We start from the raw sequence: 13,342 nt of genomic DNA, 5'->3' as shown, positions 1-13,342 counted from the left end.
TTAGGAGGGTGTTTTGAGTTGTATGTTTTTCCTGTCTTTTTGTTCAGTGTCAGTGAACAATGATCATTTCCTACCTATTTGATGTATGAGTGAAGGTTGCGCAGTACACATTAAAAGCAATAATGTTCGGATAGAGCGTTGCTAAGGAACCGTCAGGGGAAGCTAATTTTAAATGTCTGCACCAGCCATCTTTTCACTGCTGAGCGCCTCTGATGTGTTGATTTTACCAGATAAAAATCTTATCTGTTTTCCACCCACCCTCTCACCACCCATCCCAGCCCCATCCCCATCCTGACTATCTTAGGCATTTCCTCTCCCTAGATGCCATTATTCATAATAAGAAGACTATGCCCAGGCTGGGCATTAATCAAATTCTTTCACCTTTATCCTAATTGCTTCATCCTGTCAGCTTTGACTAGCACTTACTGTGTGCTGGTGGAGGTGCTAGGAATGCACAGAAGAAAAGACTAGTTCCTTGCCTTCAAGGTGCTTATGGTCAATTAGGGATGCAGAGTTCCAAAGAAGTTCAAATCACAGTATAGTAACATTATTGCTGTAATGGAGATGGTTATGACATGAATGAATCCCAGAACTAGCCTGTTAGATAACTAGGAAGGGGTTAACCTCAGGCAGAAGAAGTGTCTTCTTCAAGGTCACACTGCTAGTAGGGGGGACAGGACCTTTGGCCTCATGTCAAGTATACATTTTATTACCCTCAAGCTTCCCCTTGAAGGTCACAGACACGTGTCTTTTCCCAGTTCCTTGAACCCTATGCTGGTGGCCTGCATATCTACACTGTGGGAAGTTAGTAGCTGCTTTGTTGGTGTCCTGGTCACTTCTTCCACACCTAAATAACCAGAGTATAGCAGAGAAGAAGCTATAGCAGGGTACATGGCTCTGCTTCCCCATAAGCAGCCTTGCCTCCTTAGACCCCATTTCGTACCTGGGTACATCCTAGTTAGTTTGAAGGTGAAATCCTTTACACCCTTTCCCTGCATCCCCCGTTAAGTGTCCTTGAAGCTAGACACCACGTGGGTTTGGAAGAAGCTACCTGGGAAGAATAGAAACATACCTCCTCTGATGTGGTATTTGGCAGTTAACATCTCTGATGTTGTATTTGCATGTATGATGTTGATTTACTTCTGAGGAATCTTGGAAAACTCTATTCACTCAGGCCACCTGGATAGTGCTGACTAAATTACTGCCTGTGGAAGCTTATCATCCCTTAAATGCTGATTTGAGTTTTCAAATATGGGATGAGGATGCCTCGTCTGATATTGGTTCCATTCACTAAGTTCCTACTTACTCCATAATTCCCCAGTGGCCTGAGAGAATTAATTCATATTCCTGAAAAAACAAACACACATAAAACATATAAGAAGAGAGTAGCTAAGGTGCTGGAAAATCTGGCAAGTCTTTTACTTCCTGCCAAATTTAGCCTTGTTATAGGCTTTTTTCTCCCCAAATTCAAATGGATAAAATGTCTCATCATTGTAAAAATAGGCTAAATATCAGTGCACTCTAAAAAGTTGGTTTTTCCATAGCAACACTTTTTGGCATCCTCGTTTCTTTAAAAAAGAGGGGTAGAGTTTGGCGGGACCATCTTACCAGTTGGTAGGTATGTTAAGATGATACTAAACAGAAGTCCTTGAGAATCTTAACATCTCAGGATTATAGATTCTCCCAAATGGAAGGGCCTTGAAAAGTTCTTGTTCAACCTCCATCTCCTTTATAAACACTATCTTTGACATCCAGCATAGTGACTTTCAACCTTTTTTGACCATTATCTGTAATAAGAAAAACATATTACATCTCAAACTGGGATAAGGATATAAAATAAGTTGTGTATAAAGACACACACACATACACACATATATATATATACACCATATATACATCAAACATGTTTTATGTAGCAATAATTTTCATATTACATGCAACATACGCTGTTTCACTATTCAGTTTATTTTAAAATAAAATGCTGGTTGCGACCCACTAAACTAGTTTTCTGATCCAGTGGTTTAAAAATATTGATCTAACTAATCTCAGTTTTCCTGGGCCAGCTGAATATCTTTCCCAAAAAAGATTAAAATTAAAATTTTTTACCGTGGAAGTTCCTCCCAAGACCTTGCTAATGTCTTAGAGGACTTTTTACTTTGAATCTAAGTCTGCCATCCATGTTCCCATTGTTGTGTTACAAAAAAATGAAGTTCATGATTGCTACAGCTGTTTTGGACAGCTGTTTGAGTAACTCAAAACAGATGTCAGAGCCAGAGGTCAGACATTTAGTGGAAATGTGCTATTAAATACCACCTCATGGTTTACTCAACCCTGCTGGATAATTGCCCACAGAGGAAAAGACTTTTTAAAAACTAGTAGGTTTTTTACAAATGAAAAGTATAGAGCTAGGGGCGTTTTTGTGTATTTTAAATTTACAACTTGTGTTGTTGTTGTTGCTACCGTTTACCACAGTTTTGACTTGGAGGTGGACCTTAACTTACCAACTATAGCTTTCATCTTCACAAAGAGTACCTGGACACCCAGAGAAGTTAAGTACCTTGTTCATGGCCATTCAGAAGTGAAATCAGGCTTCTGATCTTATCTCAATGGCCTTGCTAAACTGTTATCCAAATTAATAAAGGGGTTGTATGCTTCTCCATTTAGTAATAACCGATGGCCAACACTATGCTGCGTAATAGCCAGTATAAATTACAGTATGTCCAAGGTGTGACTGTGTGTACATTTAGCTTTGTGATTATCTCTTTCCCGATCAATCATGTGGAGATAGTTATTCACAACTGCTAGGGGAATTTGAGTGTCTCTGTGTATATTAAACACTTAACGTTAGCCAATTTTTGTGTAATGTGTCTATTATCTATCTATAATCTGTCCCTCTGGCTGTAAGTATGTGTAGAAGTTGAATTCCACAGTAATAAAAGTCATTATAAGATGCCTTTTCTAAATCTCCACCATTATTTTATTGGAACACTACATGGGTGGAACAAACAATAAGTATAATTTTAAAATAAGCCCCCTAAGCGATTTGTCCATAAATTGCTGATCATTACCAGTCTAACAAAGGTATTTTATATGTATGTGCATTGACAAAGGAAGTGCTTTCCTAGTCAGTGGTATGCTATTGGGCTCTCTAAAATGAGGTGTCACATTATATAGATTAATGAATGATAGGATCTAAGATAAGCTCTTGGTACAGTGAGACAATCCAGAAAGCAGTTAGCAGTGCTATGTGGGTGTTTCTGCTGCCTATATAATCTCTTATCTGCTGACCTCTGCAACATTATTTTTATCCTGAACAGCTCATGCCATCTTCTCCCTCTCATATCACCCTCTCACAAAGAAGCCCCCATACACTCTATTAAATGCCTCTAAATTACCAGCCCAACAGCTTTGTAAATCCTGCCATCTTTTAAAATTCAGTTCTTGTTCTGTGGTTCTTTTATGGAAGGGCAACATAAGGAACAAAGGCAGATGGAAGCATCATTTGCCTCCTTTCGGGTACCATTCTGTTTTCCGTCTGCTTCCACAAAGGATCTGAGCACTTATCCCGTTACACCAGGGGCCAGATTTGGCCCACTGCCTGTTTTGATAAATAAAGTTTTATTGAGACACAACCACACCCATTTATTTACATATTGTCTATGGGTGCTTTCATGCTATAAGGGCAGAATAATTGCAGCAGAGTTGAGCAGTTGCTACAGAGACTACATGACTCACAAAGCCTGAAGTCTTTACTACCTGGTCCTTTATAGAAAAAGTTTACCTACCCCTGCTTTGCACTAATATTTTGCCGTCCGTTCTAGCTCATTTCATGTGTACAACCACAAGCTTCAGTGCTGGTCAAACTTCAGCTCAGCCAAACTGTGTTTTGGAATTGATTTAAACAGTTATATATCCATGTTCACCAAAAAGCCTGCATGTTTTGATATTTAAAATGTAGCTATTTGAATCTTCTTTGACTTGTAATGAAACAAACAGAAAGTCTAAAAAGGAACTCTTTCTTCCTTAACCTTTTTAAAACACCTAAGATAAAAGAAGCTAAGGGCACACAGAAACAGTCACATCCTGCAAGTAAAGTATGACTCTGAAATAATGAATTACAACTAACAGTTTCAAGTTCAGACTCCATGAGGAAACTAGACCTCTCCAGACCTGACCAAACGCTTTATTTAGACTCCAAACTCCCCCAGCACACTTCACTTTTCTCCTGATTCATTTCCTGACAACATACCACATTGTCAGATGGACACCCTAGGTGGAGGGCTAAAGAAACTCATTTCTAAAGAATATATTTATGAAGTAAAACTTTTATCTGGCACTTCTATTTTTTTGTTTTATTTATTTTTAGTGAAGAAATTTTTAAAATGTTGTAACCAATTAACCTCTATTTTGTTTGAATTGGACAATTTCCAATACAGTAGAAATAATCTTTGTCTTTAACTTTTTCTTTTTTAAACAGAAAAAAGGATCTTCCTTTTGTGCTCTGTCAATGAGCACATTGGGAATCCAGTGATGAGGGAGAGTTCTGAAAGAGATTACCATTTAACATGGCTGTGAGAGGGCCATTTTACATAAAATATGGTTTCCAAAGAAGTGCCTGTAACAAAACAGAAATCATTTGCTGGGTATTCAGCAGTGACCAGTTGATACCGAGCTCTGAATATGGCTTGGTGTAGACTTGATAAAAATATGTAAACTTTCTCATCCTGGGAACTGTAATTACATTCTGAAACTAAATCATATGGCTTTCTAGCAACTGTCTTTCCTAAAGTTCTGACATTTTAAAAATAGACCATAGTTGCTAGCCAGAATGTCACCAGCCCTTGGCAGCCAAGCTAAAAGGCAGCAGGCAAGACCAAGTTGCTTATAACACAGAAGAACTCTTGGCCATGACCTAGCTGCTACCTTACCGATTCAGTTTAGTCAACATTTATCAAATACCCTTAGGCTCCAGTTATATTGCAAGATATTGGGGATAGAGAGGTAGGTGAATAACATGTGGACCCTGCTCTCAAGGAGCTCACATTCTTGTGGGGAAGAAAATTAATTATATTAACAGACAGTATAACTATGAAGTATAAAGATTAAAAAATAAAATAAGCCCTTGCTAAAGGAGTCATAAAGAAAGGAGTGATTAATTCATGTTGGGATTCGTTTGAACTATACAGGATGAAATAAAGTTCTCCTCTCATCCCCTTTTTCTGTCATCTGGCATGGGCCTACCACTGGTAACACCCACTACTCTCTTTTCCCTGGTTTGAAGAGTGTCATGAATTACCTGGCCCTTCCATGTTCAAACATGCAGTTTTTATACTCCTAAGAAATCTCTGACTCAGTTAGGAAAGGAAGGAGTGAAGGAAGGAAGGAGGGAGGGTAAGTAGGTAGGTAGGTACGTCATCCTTAGAAAACCTTTAAATGTATATTAGAAGTTTTGAACCGTAAACTTGAGTTTTGGAAGATTTCTTTTGGAACACTAGCTCCATACTTCTTCATTCTAGACTAGTCATTCTCAAATTGTTCCATGGAATTTTAATCATCTTGGAGCCTCTGAGCATGGGGGGATGGGAGATACTCTATAGGATCTCTCACAGCTCTGCTTTTATCTGCTGTAAGTACTGGAATTCCATATCAGATTTTTCAGGAAGTGTTCCAGAAGTTGGAAAACCAGTGTTTCAGTTTGAAGACACTGGAGATAAAAAGAAATTGTGTGCCTAAGATAAGACATGCTAGGTATGGTCAGAGGTTCTGAATTTTCTGTCCAATTATGAATATTATCATAGACCACTTTCTCATCAGAATCTGCTATTCAAAAATAAATAAATGCACCTAGATGTAGGGTCCTATAAAACAAAGCCAGTGGCTCTTTAGCCATTGACTCTCTAGGCTTTTGATGACTATTGAATTATGAGGAGGAAGTTGAAGGCTCATTCTTGGATTTGGCCCTGTGGCTTGCCCATTGATGGGGCTAACCTCTTCTCCCCATCCCATTTTCTCCTTCTATTTTCTCAGATTCCCCCAATCCCATCATGGGTCTGCTCAGCTTCTACCAGATGGAACAAATTCTCCTAAGAGGGTAGTGCCCAGTCTCTGTAGGATTTTGCATTGCATTTGGGGTGCAGACTTTTGGCATACAAAGTCAACTACTGTTATATTTCAGTGTGCTGACTGTCAAGTCCAGAGTGAAGAGATTCTGAGATTTTTTGGACATTAAATTTGAGATTCTACAGTCACCCTTGAAAAGAATGCTCAATTTGTCAGATTTCTATTTCTGTGCCAGTTTCCATTCAGTTTAATGTGTGAACTCTATGGATTCTATAAGTAATGTCTCTTGGATCACGTTATCTGTTTACACTGATTTTAAGTGTATGTAAAGTTACTTGACTAGATGTGTTTTTTGGGTTTTTTGTTTCTTTTTTTTTTTCAGAAGGGAATAAATGAATTGTCTCAACATTTGTTTGGTAAAAGAAGCAAATTTGGTATGAAACTGTATATTTATGCATTTTTTTCCTTTCTGATATCTCTGCCTCTCCCTCTCTCTATTATTAAAGGAAGAAATACCCCTGGAAAGCCAATGAGAGAGGTTAGTGAGATTCAGGCTCACAGCCATGGCTTCTGTCTGTCTCATCCTGCTTTCTATGTTTGGCGTTTGTATAAGAATTGTGTGTGTGCACGCGCATGTGTGTATTACACGTTGTGTCATCATGTAAGGATGGTAGCCACCTCTCCACTTGCAGTTCATAAGGAACATTCCTCAAATATTCATTACCATTGTCATCACCATGATGACAGGACCAGGGGTTGGGGGAGCAGGGATCTCTTTAAAATGGCAATTCTTTGTAGTCCCTAGGCTGGAATCCTGTAGCTCGTCATCTGTTGCTGTTTGCAACACGAACAAAATCTTCAAAATAAATTTAGTCTTCAACATAACTGATGAGTCATAAAACTTCTTCCACTTCGAGGACCCTAGCATTTTCTTCCAGTGCCCTTGGTTTTTATTCTTCTGGGATGACTTCATTTTCTTTTGTTTTCTTTTTCCCTGGTTTCCACACTCTTTCCCGTTTTAGCTAACATTTTTTTGAGCACTTGCTGTGTGCCAAGCACTGTTCTAAACACTTGCCATATTTCTCATCATGTAATCTTCATGACAAAGCTATGAGGTAGGTACTCTTATTAACCCCATTTTATAGACAAGGAAACTGAGTCAAAGAGAGGGTAAGCAATGTGTCTAAGGTGACAGAGCTAGAATTTGAAAATCCAGGCAGTCTGGCTCCAGAGTGATACTCTTTAACTTTTATGCTATACTGCCACTTTAGAAAATGGTATTTGAAAGGCATAGATCATTTTAACTATGCCCTTTAGAAGACATCCTTTTTTTATCTGACATTTGGAGCCTGACAGAACAATAACCAATTCAGTATAAACATTAGATATTAGAGTCTTGAGGGTTTTGTAAAAATGCCTACTTGTGAAGTCAAAAAGGAGTCCTGGTGGCTCAACAGTTAAGCACTTGGCTGCTAACCAAAAGATGGGCGGTTTGAACCCACCAGCCCGTTCCACGGAGGAAAACCAGGCTATCTGCTCCCGTAAAGATTACAGCCTAGAAAACACTATGGGGCAGTTCTACTCTGTCACATGGGGTCGCTGTAAGTCAGAAATCAGCTCCACGGCATCTAACAACAACAGCAACGTGCGGTAAAACAGGTAGGATGCAGCGTTATCATCAAACGTGGTTTGGGGTTTTACAGTGAAAGATGCTTCTTACTCCTATTCTACCACGAATACTATCTGAACATCAAATGATTATTGGATGACAAAGTGTTGAGTGACTGCTCAAGTGAAACCAGATTTTCCTTGCCAGGAGCTTAGTGTGAAGGAGAGGAGAAGCTCTCCTGTGGGATGCCAATAGTATGTACTGTTCTGGGAGGCAGGTTGGATGTGTGGAGAGTCCTATGAGAAGATGTTTAAGGAGCCACACTGGAAATTCTGCCAGCACCATGCCATCCAAGTCTGATGAATTATTGATCCTTCAGTGTGTCTACCCCAGTGCTCCCTTCCAAGGCTTTGGGATATGGGGTCCAAGGAAGGGTGTGGTAGACTGGGGGGAGAAACTGAGGAAACCTGAATTGGTGAAGCATTGAATGCTCCTGACAGTTTGCCTGGTTCATATACTTCTTATGTGAGACTTCTTTGGTTCATTCTTATGGTAAGTGCCCCTTATAACTTCTCTGAACTTTTTGTGAAAAGTTGCCCTGTAATTTTGACCATCCTGAACATGTGTCTCTCATAAATGGATTTTAGAAAAGGTCAGCACATATAATTGAGGTCATGTAGGCATTTGGAGACTTTACTACCTCAGGTATATTATAGTCAGATAAGTTTCCAGAAAGCCAGAGAACCACGACAATAATGATTTTTAATGCTATGAAAATCCCTCAAATGTACAGTAGACCAGATTTTTTTTTGAAAGATTAAATTATAGGGGGGAAAAAATGGTAAGCACATTTCACTGCAGTATTCTTGCTTCACTTTGGCCAACTGAATGCTACCCATTTATTTGGGAATTGTATTTTTTCTAAAAAAAGTTAGAGTGCCAGATTGTTATTGAGGTCTTGGATCCTTGCCAGAAAGTCTCGATTCCAATCACTGTGGAAAACAACTCCCTCAGGCAGTGGTGGCGTGTGAGACTGAATGTGTTACAGTTAGAACAAAGTTGGAAAAACATACAACTGCCCTAGTGTTCAACGCATGGTGCCTTTGTGTTCAACAATCCTTGCTTAAGAATGGATTAAATTAATACTTTGTATAGACCTATTTTTCGTGTCAACTTGTGCCTGCAGCTGATTACAAATGCCTGAATACTGGTGTCTTTTCAGTGCCTCTTGCACTCATAGTAAGAGATTTTAATTTTGACTTTAGAAAAATCTGACAGGTAAAATTAATAACTTCGCTAATGCTCTGCCCTACACACGTGGATAACAGAACCACGGTACAAATCTGTTTTCTGTATCCATATTACAGTGCAGTTTTACCCCTCCCAGTGGGCTGAGATATGATTCTTTGGGGTAGTATTTTGTCAAAGAGGTAATGTTTTTTGTTTTTTTGTTTGTTTGTTTCTGGATCCAATGAAAACTTCCATGAAAAAAATTTAAATTCTGGTAAAGTATGTATTTTTAAATGAAGTGACCAAAGGCATAACGTAGATACGGTGAGGTGCCTCGAAAAGTTCTTGATTTTTATAGCATAGGGATAGCCACAAGGTCAGCTGTAAAAATTTAAGTCTCAACAAGCTAAAGGCCACCTAACATTTTGTGGGTGTTTGCGGTATATTAAGAATACTACTTGGTAAATGTTTAATAGCAGACACGCTTGGAACGTATGCCTCTTCAGACACGCAATAATTTTCCTTTCAGGTAGTAACTGGGCATCAACTGAAGGAGTGGAAGCATCACTTGGGTGTATAATCTATAAATGCATTTACTTGTTTTTATTATCTTTTCAACTGCAGTCCAAGTTACCTAGCATACAGTCTTAATAGACGCTTTTTGATTCATATCAATAAGGGGGAAAAATGAGTTCTTCCCTTTTTTTTTTTCTTTATGTCTTATAATACATTGTCTAGCTACCAGGTGGACTATACTATAATCAGATGTGGGTAATGAAAAATCATTTGGATTATATTCAGGTATCAGGTTGTAAGGGTCTTGGGTTTTGTTTTTACTGGTTTTGTTAATAGCAGTTAAGATTGTGAGTAATTAAAAATCTGCAGTTAGTCCATCCATTTTCAATTATGCATGAATAAGTGTGCAGTTTTCCCAGGGGAGCCGGGCTATCAAAAATAGATATAGGGGAAGCCCTCCAACCTGGGGGCAATAGTTACATACTTTTGCTGTAAGCTGTAAGGAGCAGCAGAGGGCCCACTGTGTCTTCCTGTGGTTTTTATGGTTTACAAAAAGCCAAAGATGATTTCAGTTCTTCACTCAGGGCTGTCAAACTGTTGGCCCACTTTATGAACAGTACATATGCTTTGCTAAAAGTTTTTATATTTGCAGTCTCAAATCCTCTGCAGATATCCTCTCTCATATTTTTGAGAAAGCTACGTCTCTTGAAATAAATATTAGAATACCTGTCCTAGTCTATATTTAATTTTTATTGGGATTTTAACAATTATTATGGGAATCTGTAAAGTAGATACATGGCAAGGTAGTAATAGCCCAGTAAAGCATTTTTAGTTCCAAAGGCAGTACCTGAATAGTGGAATGATTTACTAATGTCCAAGAATTAAAAATATGGGACATACGTGAAAAAGCAAGCCATAAACTATGTCTGAGATTATCTTATTCTAGATCTGAAAGTTTGTTCCAAAGTACCCATTTTACTGCTCTTATGTTCCATGCTGGGGGATTAATGCTAGGTCATGCCACATTATTATTAAAAAGGTTATCCGATAGTTAACCCTCATTTAGGAAGAGATCAAAGATAGATTCACAGGATACCCATATCCATGCTGTACATGTGGGTCCTATTATAATTAGGCTCTGGAGGAATTTGGAATGAAAAGTGATTTTTATTCTGAAGCTTCCTAATTCAAATGTTAATCGTGTACAAAAAGGTCAATTCAACAGTTTATTTTTCAACCCAAGTAAAGGCAGAGAGAAAACAGTCACCTCCACCGTAGCCTCAGAAGTGAGCCAGCAGCTTGAAACAGCCTTGAAATGAAGATTTCATGTGGTGGTGATGGTGGTGGTAATGATGATAATGATAGTGGTAGTGGTGGTGGTGGAGGTGGTGGTGATATTGGAGGTGATGATGGTGGTAGTGGGGGTGGCAGTGGTGAGGGGGGTGGAGTTAGTGGTGGTGATGGTGGTGGTGAGGGGGGTGATGGCAGTGGTGAAGGTGGTAGAGTCAGTGTTGGTGTTGGGGGTGGTGGAGTTGGTGGTGGTGGTGAAGGTGATGGAGTTGGTGGTGGTGGTGGTGAGGGTGGTGGAGTTGGTGGTGGTGGCAGTGGTGAGGGTGGTGGAGTTATTGGTGGTGATGGTAAAGGTGGTGGAGTTGGTGGTGGAGGCAGTGATGGTGGTGGTAGTTATGGTGGTGTTGATTTGATAGTGAAAAATTATAGTACAAGTGGATTGTACATGAACACCCACAGCAAGGTGGAAAAGATGTATCCCATCATGAAATATTCCTGTCATGAGAAGGAATCTTGTGCTTATCCATGGAATCCTTTTGCTGTATTTACTATGGGAAGATGAGTGCAGTGTTTGACATTTTTCCATTTAAACAATGCCAGTAGGCTGGTCGAAGGTTAAGCTGATACTAACAACGCGTAATGAATGGCTTCATTAACAAGGCTTTGCTTCTGGAAACTGGTGGAAATCCAACCCTGTTGTGTACACCCCTGGTGCAGCTTCTGTGTTGTCTTCACCTAGAAATGGGGAGTGATTTCCCCCAATGGTAAAGAATCAGGGTGATGATATCTGCATCCTTTGTAAAGTCTTTCTTTCTTATTTTTCAGGACACAATGTAGGAAGCCTTTTCCACATGGCAGATGATTTGGGCAGAGCGATGGAATCCTTAGTTTCAGTCATGACAGACGAAGAAGGGGCAGAATAAATGTTTTACAACTCCTGATTCCCGCATGGTTTTTATAATATTCATACAAAAAAAAGAGGATTAGACAGTAAGAGTTTACAAGAAAAAAAATCTATATTTTTGTGAAGGATAGTGGTACTATACTGTAGATTTCAGTAGTTTCTAAGTCTGTTATTGTTTTGTTAACAATGGCAGGTTTTACACGTCTATGCAATTGTACAAAAAAGTTATAAGAAAACTACATGTAAAATCTTGATAGCTAAATAACTTGCCATTTCTTTATATGGAACGCATTTTGGGTTGTTTAAAAAATTTATAACAGTTATAAAGAAAGATTGTAAACTAAAGTGTGCTTTATAAAAAAAAAGTTGTTTATAAAAACCCCTAAAAATGAACACGCGCGCGCACACACACACACACACACACACACAAACTTTGAGGCAGCACATTGTTTTGCATCCTTTTAGCGTGATATCCATATGAAATTCATGGTTTTTTTCTTTTCTTTTCTTGCATATTAAAGATAGAACTTTCTCTAATACCACCAAATGACTACTTCGCCCTGCTCCTTTTGAGGTTGTTGACTGAGTGGGGCTGGTTGTGGGTTTTTACTTTATACAGCTATATGTCTATAAGTATATAAATACTATAGGTGTATAGATAAATAGATACAAATTTCTATAAATCTTTTAAATTTCTTGTTCAGATGTTCCTGCCACTTCCTAATGTAAAGAAATTGCCTCTAGTCATCCAGGCTTACCTGCTTGGTCTAGAATAAATTTTCCCTGGAGCCTGAAGCCAGGAGGAAACTACCACACTAAAACATTGTCTAGGGCTCCAGATGTTTCTCGTTTTACACTTTCCCCTGACACCTAGTGTACTGATTTTTTTTTAAAGGAACATGTGAATGAATACATAGGGCTTATTATATCAGAGTAACCCTATGGTTGATGTATACAGCTTCCTGCTGCTGACAATGTCACGATTTAGATTTAATGATGCTCCAGTGGAAGCTGGAGCATCACAAGGCATTTTTAACTCTCAGGCAGTAGGAGGACGGTGGCAGAACCAGAGAGCTATGGATTCCCAGCCAATTCCTGCAAAGAAGCAGGCCACTCTTGAAGTAAAGGATTGCATGAATGTTCATAACCATACGTAGAGATCTCTCTAATCACCACTAAAGTATTCTGCGCTCTTCTCACTGTCAAACGGCAGCGTTTTTTGGTTTTGTTGTGTTTTTGTAAGGTTTTTCCCATTGCGATGAGATTTTAAATGCCACAACACTTAATTTAAAATAACCCTTGGGAAGATGTGTAAGACAGTAGCCCCATCACATAGTGATACTGTTAAATATCAACCCAGAAGCCCCTAAACTGTGTTTCTCTCCTTTGCATTTCTCTGCAAGTAATTCCACACAGTTTTGTAAGTGAGAAGGCAAACAATCTATACAAATGTTCCAAAATCTACTTCAAACCCTTTTTGGTGGATTAGACAGGTTAAATATGTGAACTAACACAAATTGTTCAAAAAGGGGAAGAAAAACTCAAGAGGAAAAGCTTAGAACTGGTAGGAAAAAGCTTTACTCTTTCATGTCATTTTATTAGTCTCTGATTTTGTCATTCATTCAGTGGAAATCACCATGTGACCTATCATTTTGCAAATCTGTTACCTCTTACATCAAGTGTAATTAACTTTCGGAAAGTGGGTTTTGTCCATTATTTTATTAATGATAATT

At 38.8% G+C, this 13,342-nt stretch overlaps 1 protein-coding gene across 1 annotated transcript in view; it reads left to right on the top strand.

The window, feature by feature from the left end:
* The window catches only part of DMD (dystrophin), a 2,372,918-nt gene extending 2,361,236 nt beyond the window's left edge, over nt 1-11,682 (top strand). The window contains exon 77 of the mRNA XM_004386236.2: nt 11,531-11,682. Coding sequence (XP_004386293.1) covers nt 11,531-11,628 — 98 coding nt within the window. The 3' untranslated portion in view covers nt 11,629-11,682. The remainder of the gene's footprint in view (nt 1-11,530) is intronic.
* Nucleotides 11,683-13,342: the final 1,660 nt, after the last annotated feature.

This window comes from Trichechus manatus, unplaced genomic scaffold (genome assembly GCF_000243295.1).
Source record: "Trichechus manatus latirostris isolate Lorelei unplaced genomic scaffold, TriManLat1.0 scaffold00159, whole genome shotgun sequence".
In the NCBI taxonomy this organism is placed as follows: Eukaryota; Metazoa; Chordata; class Mammalia; order Sirenia; family Trichechidae; genus Trichechus; species Trichechus manatus.
This window is presented reverse-complemented; position numbering and strand designations above follow the sequence as displayed.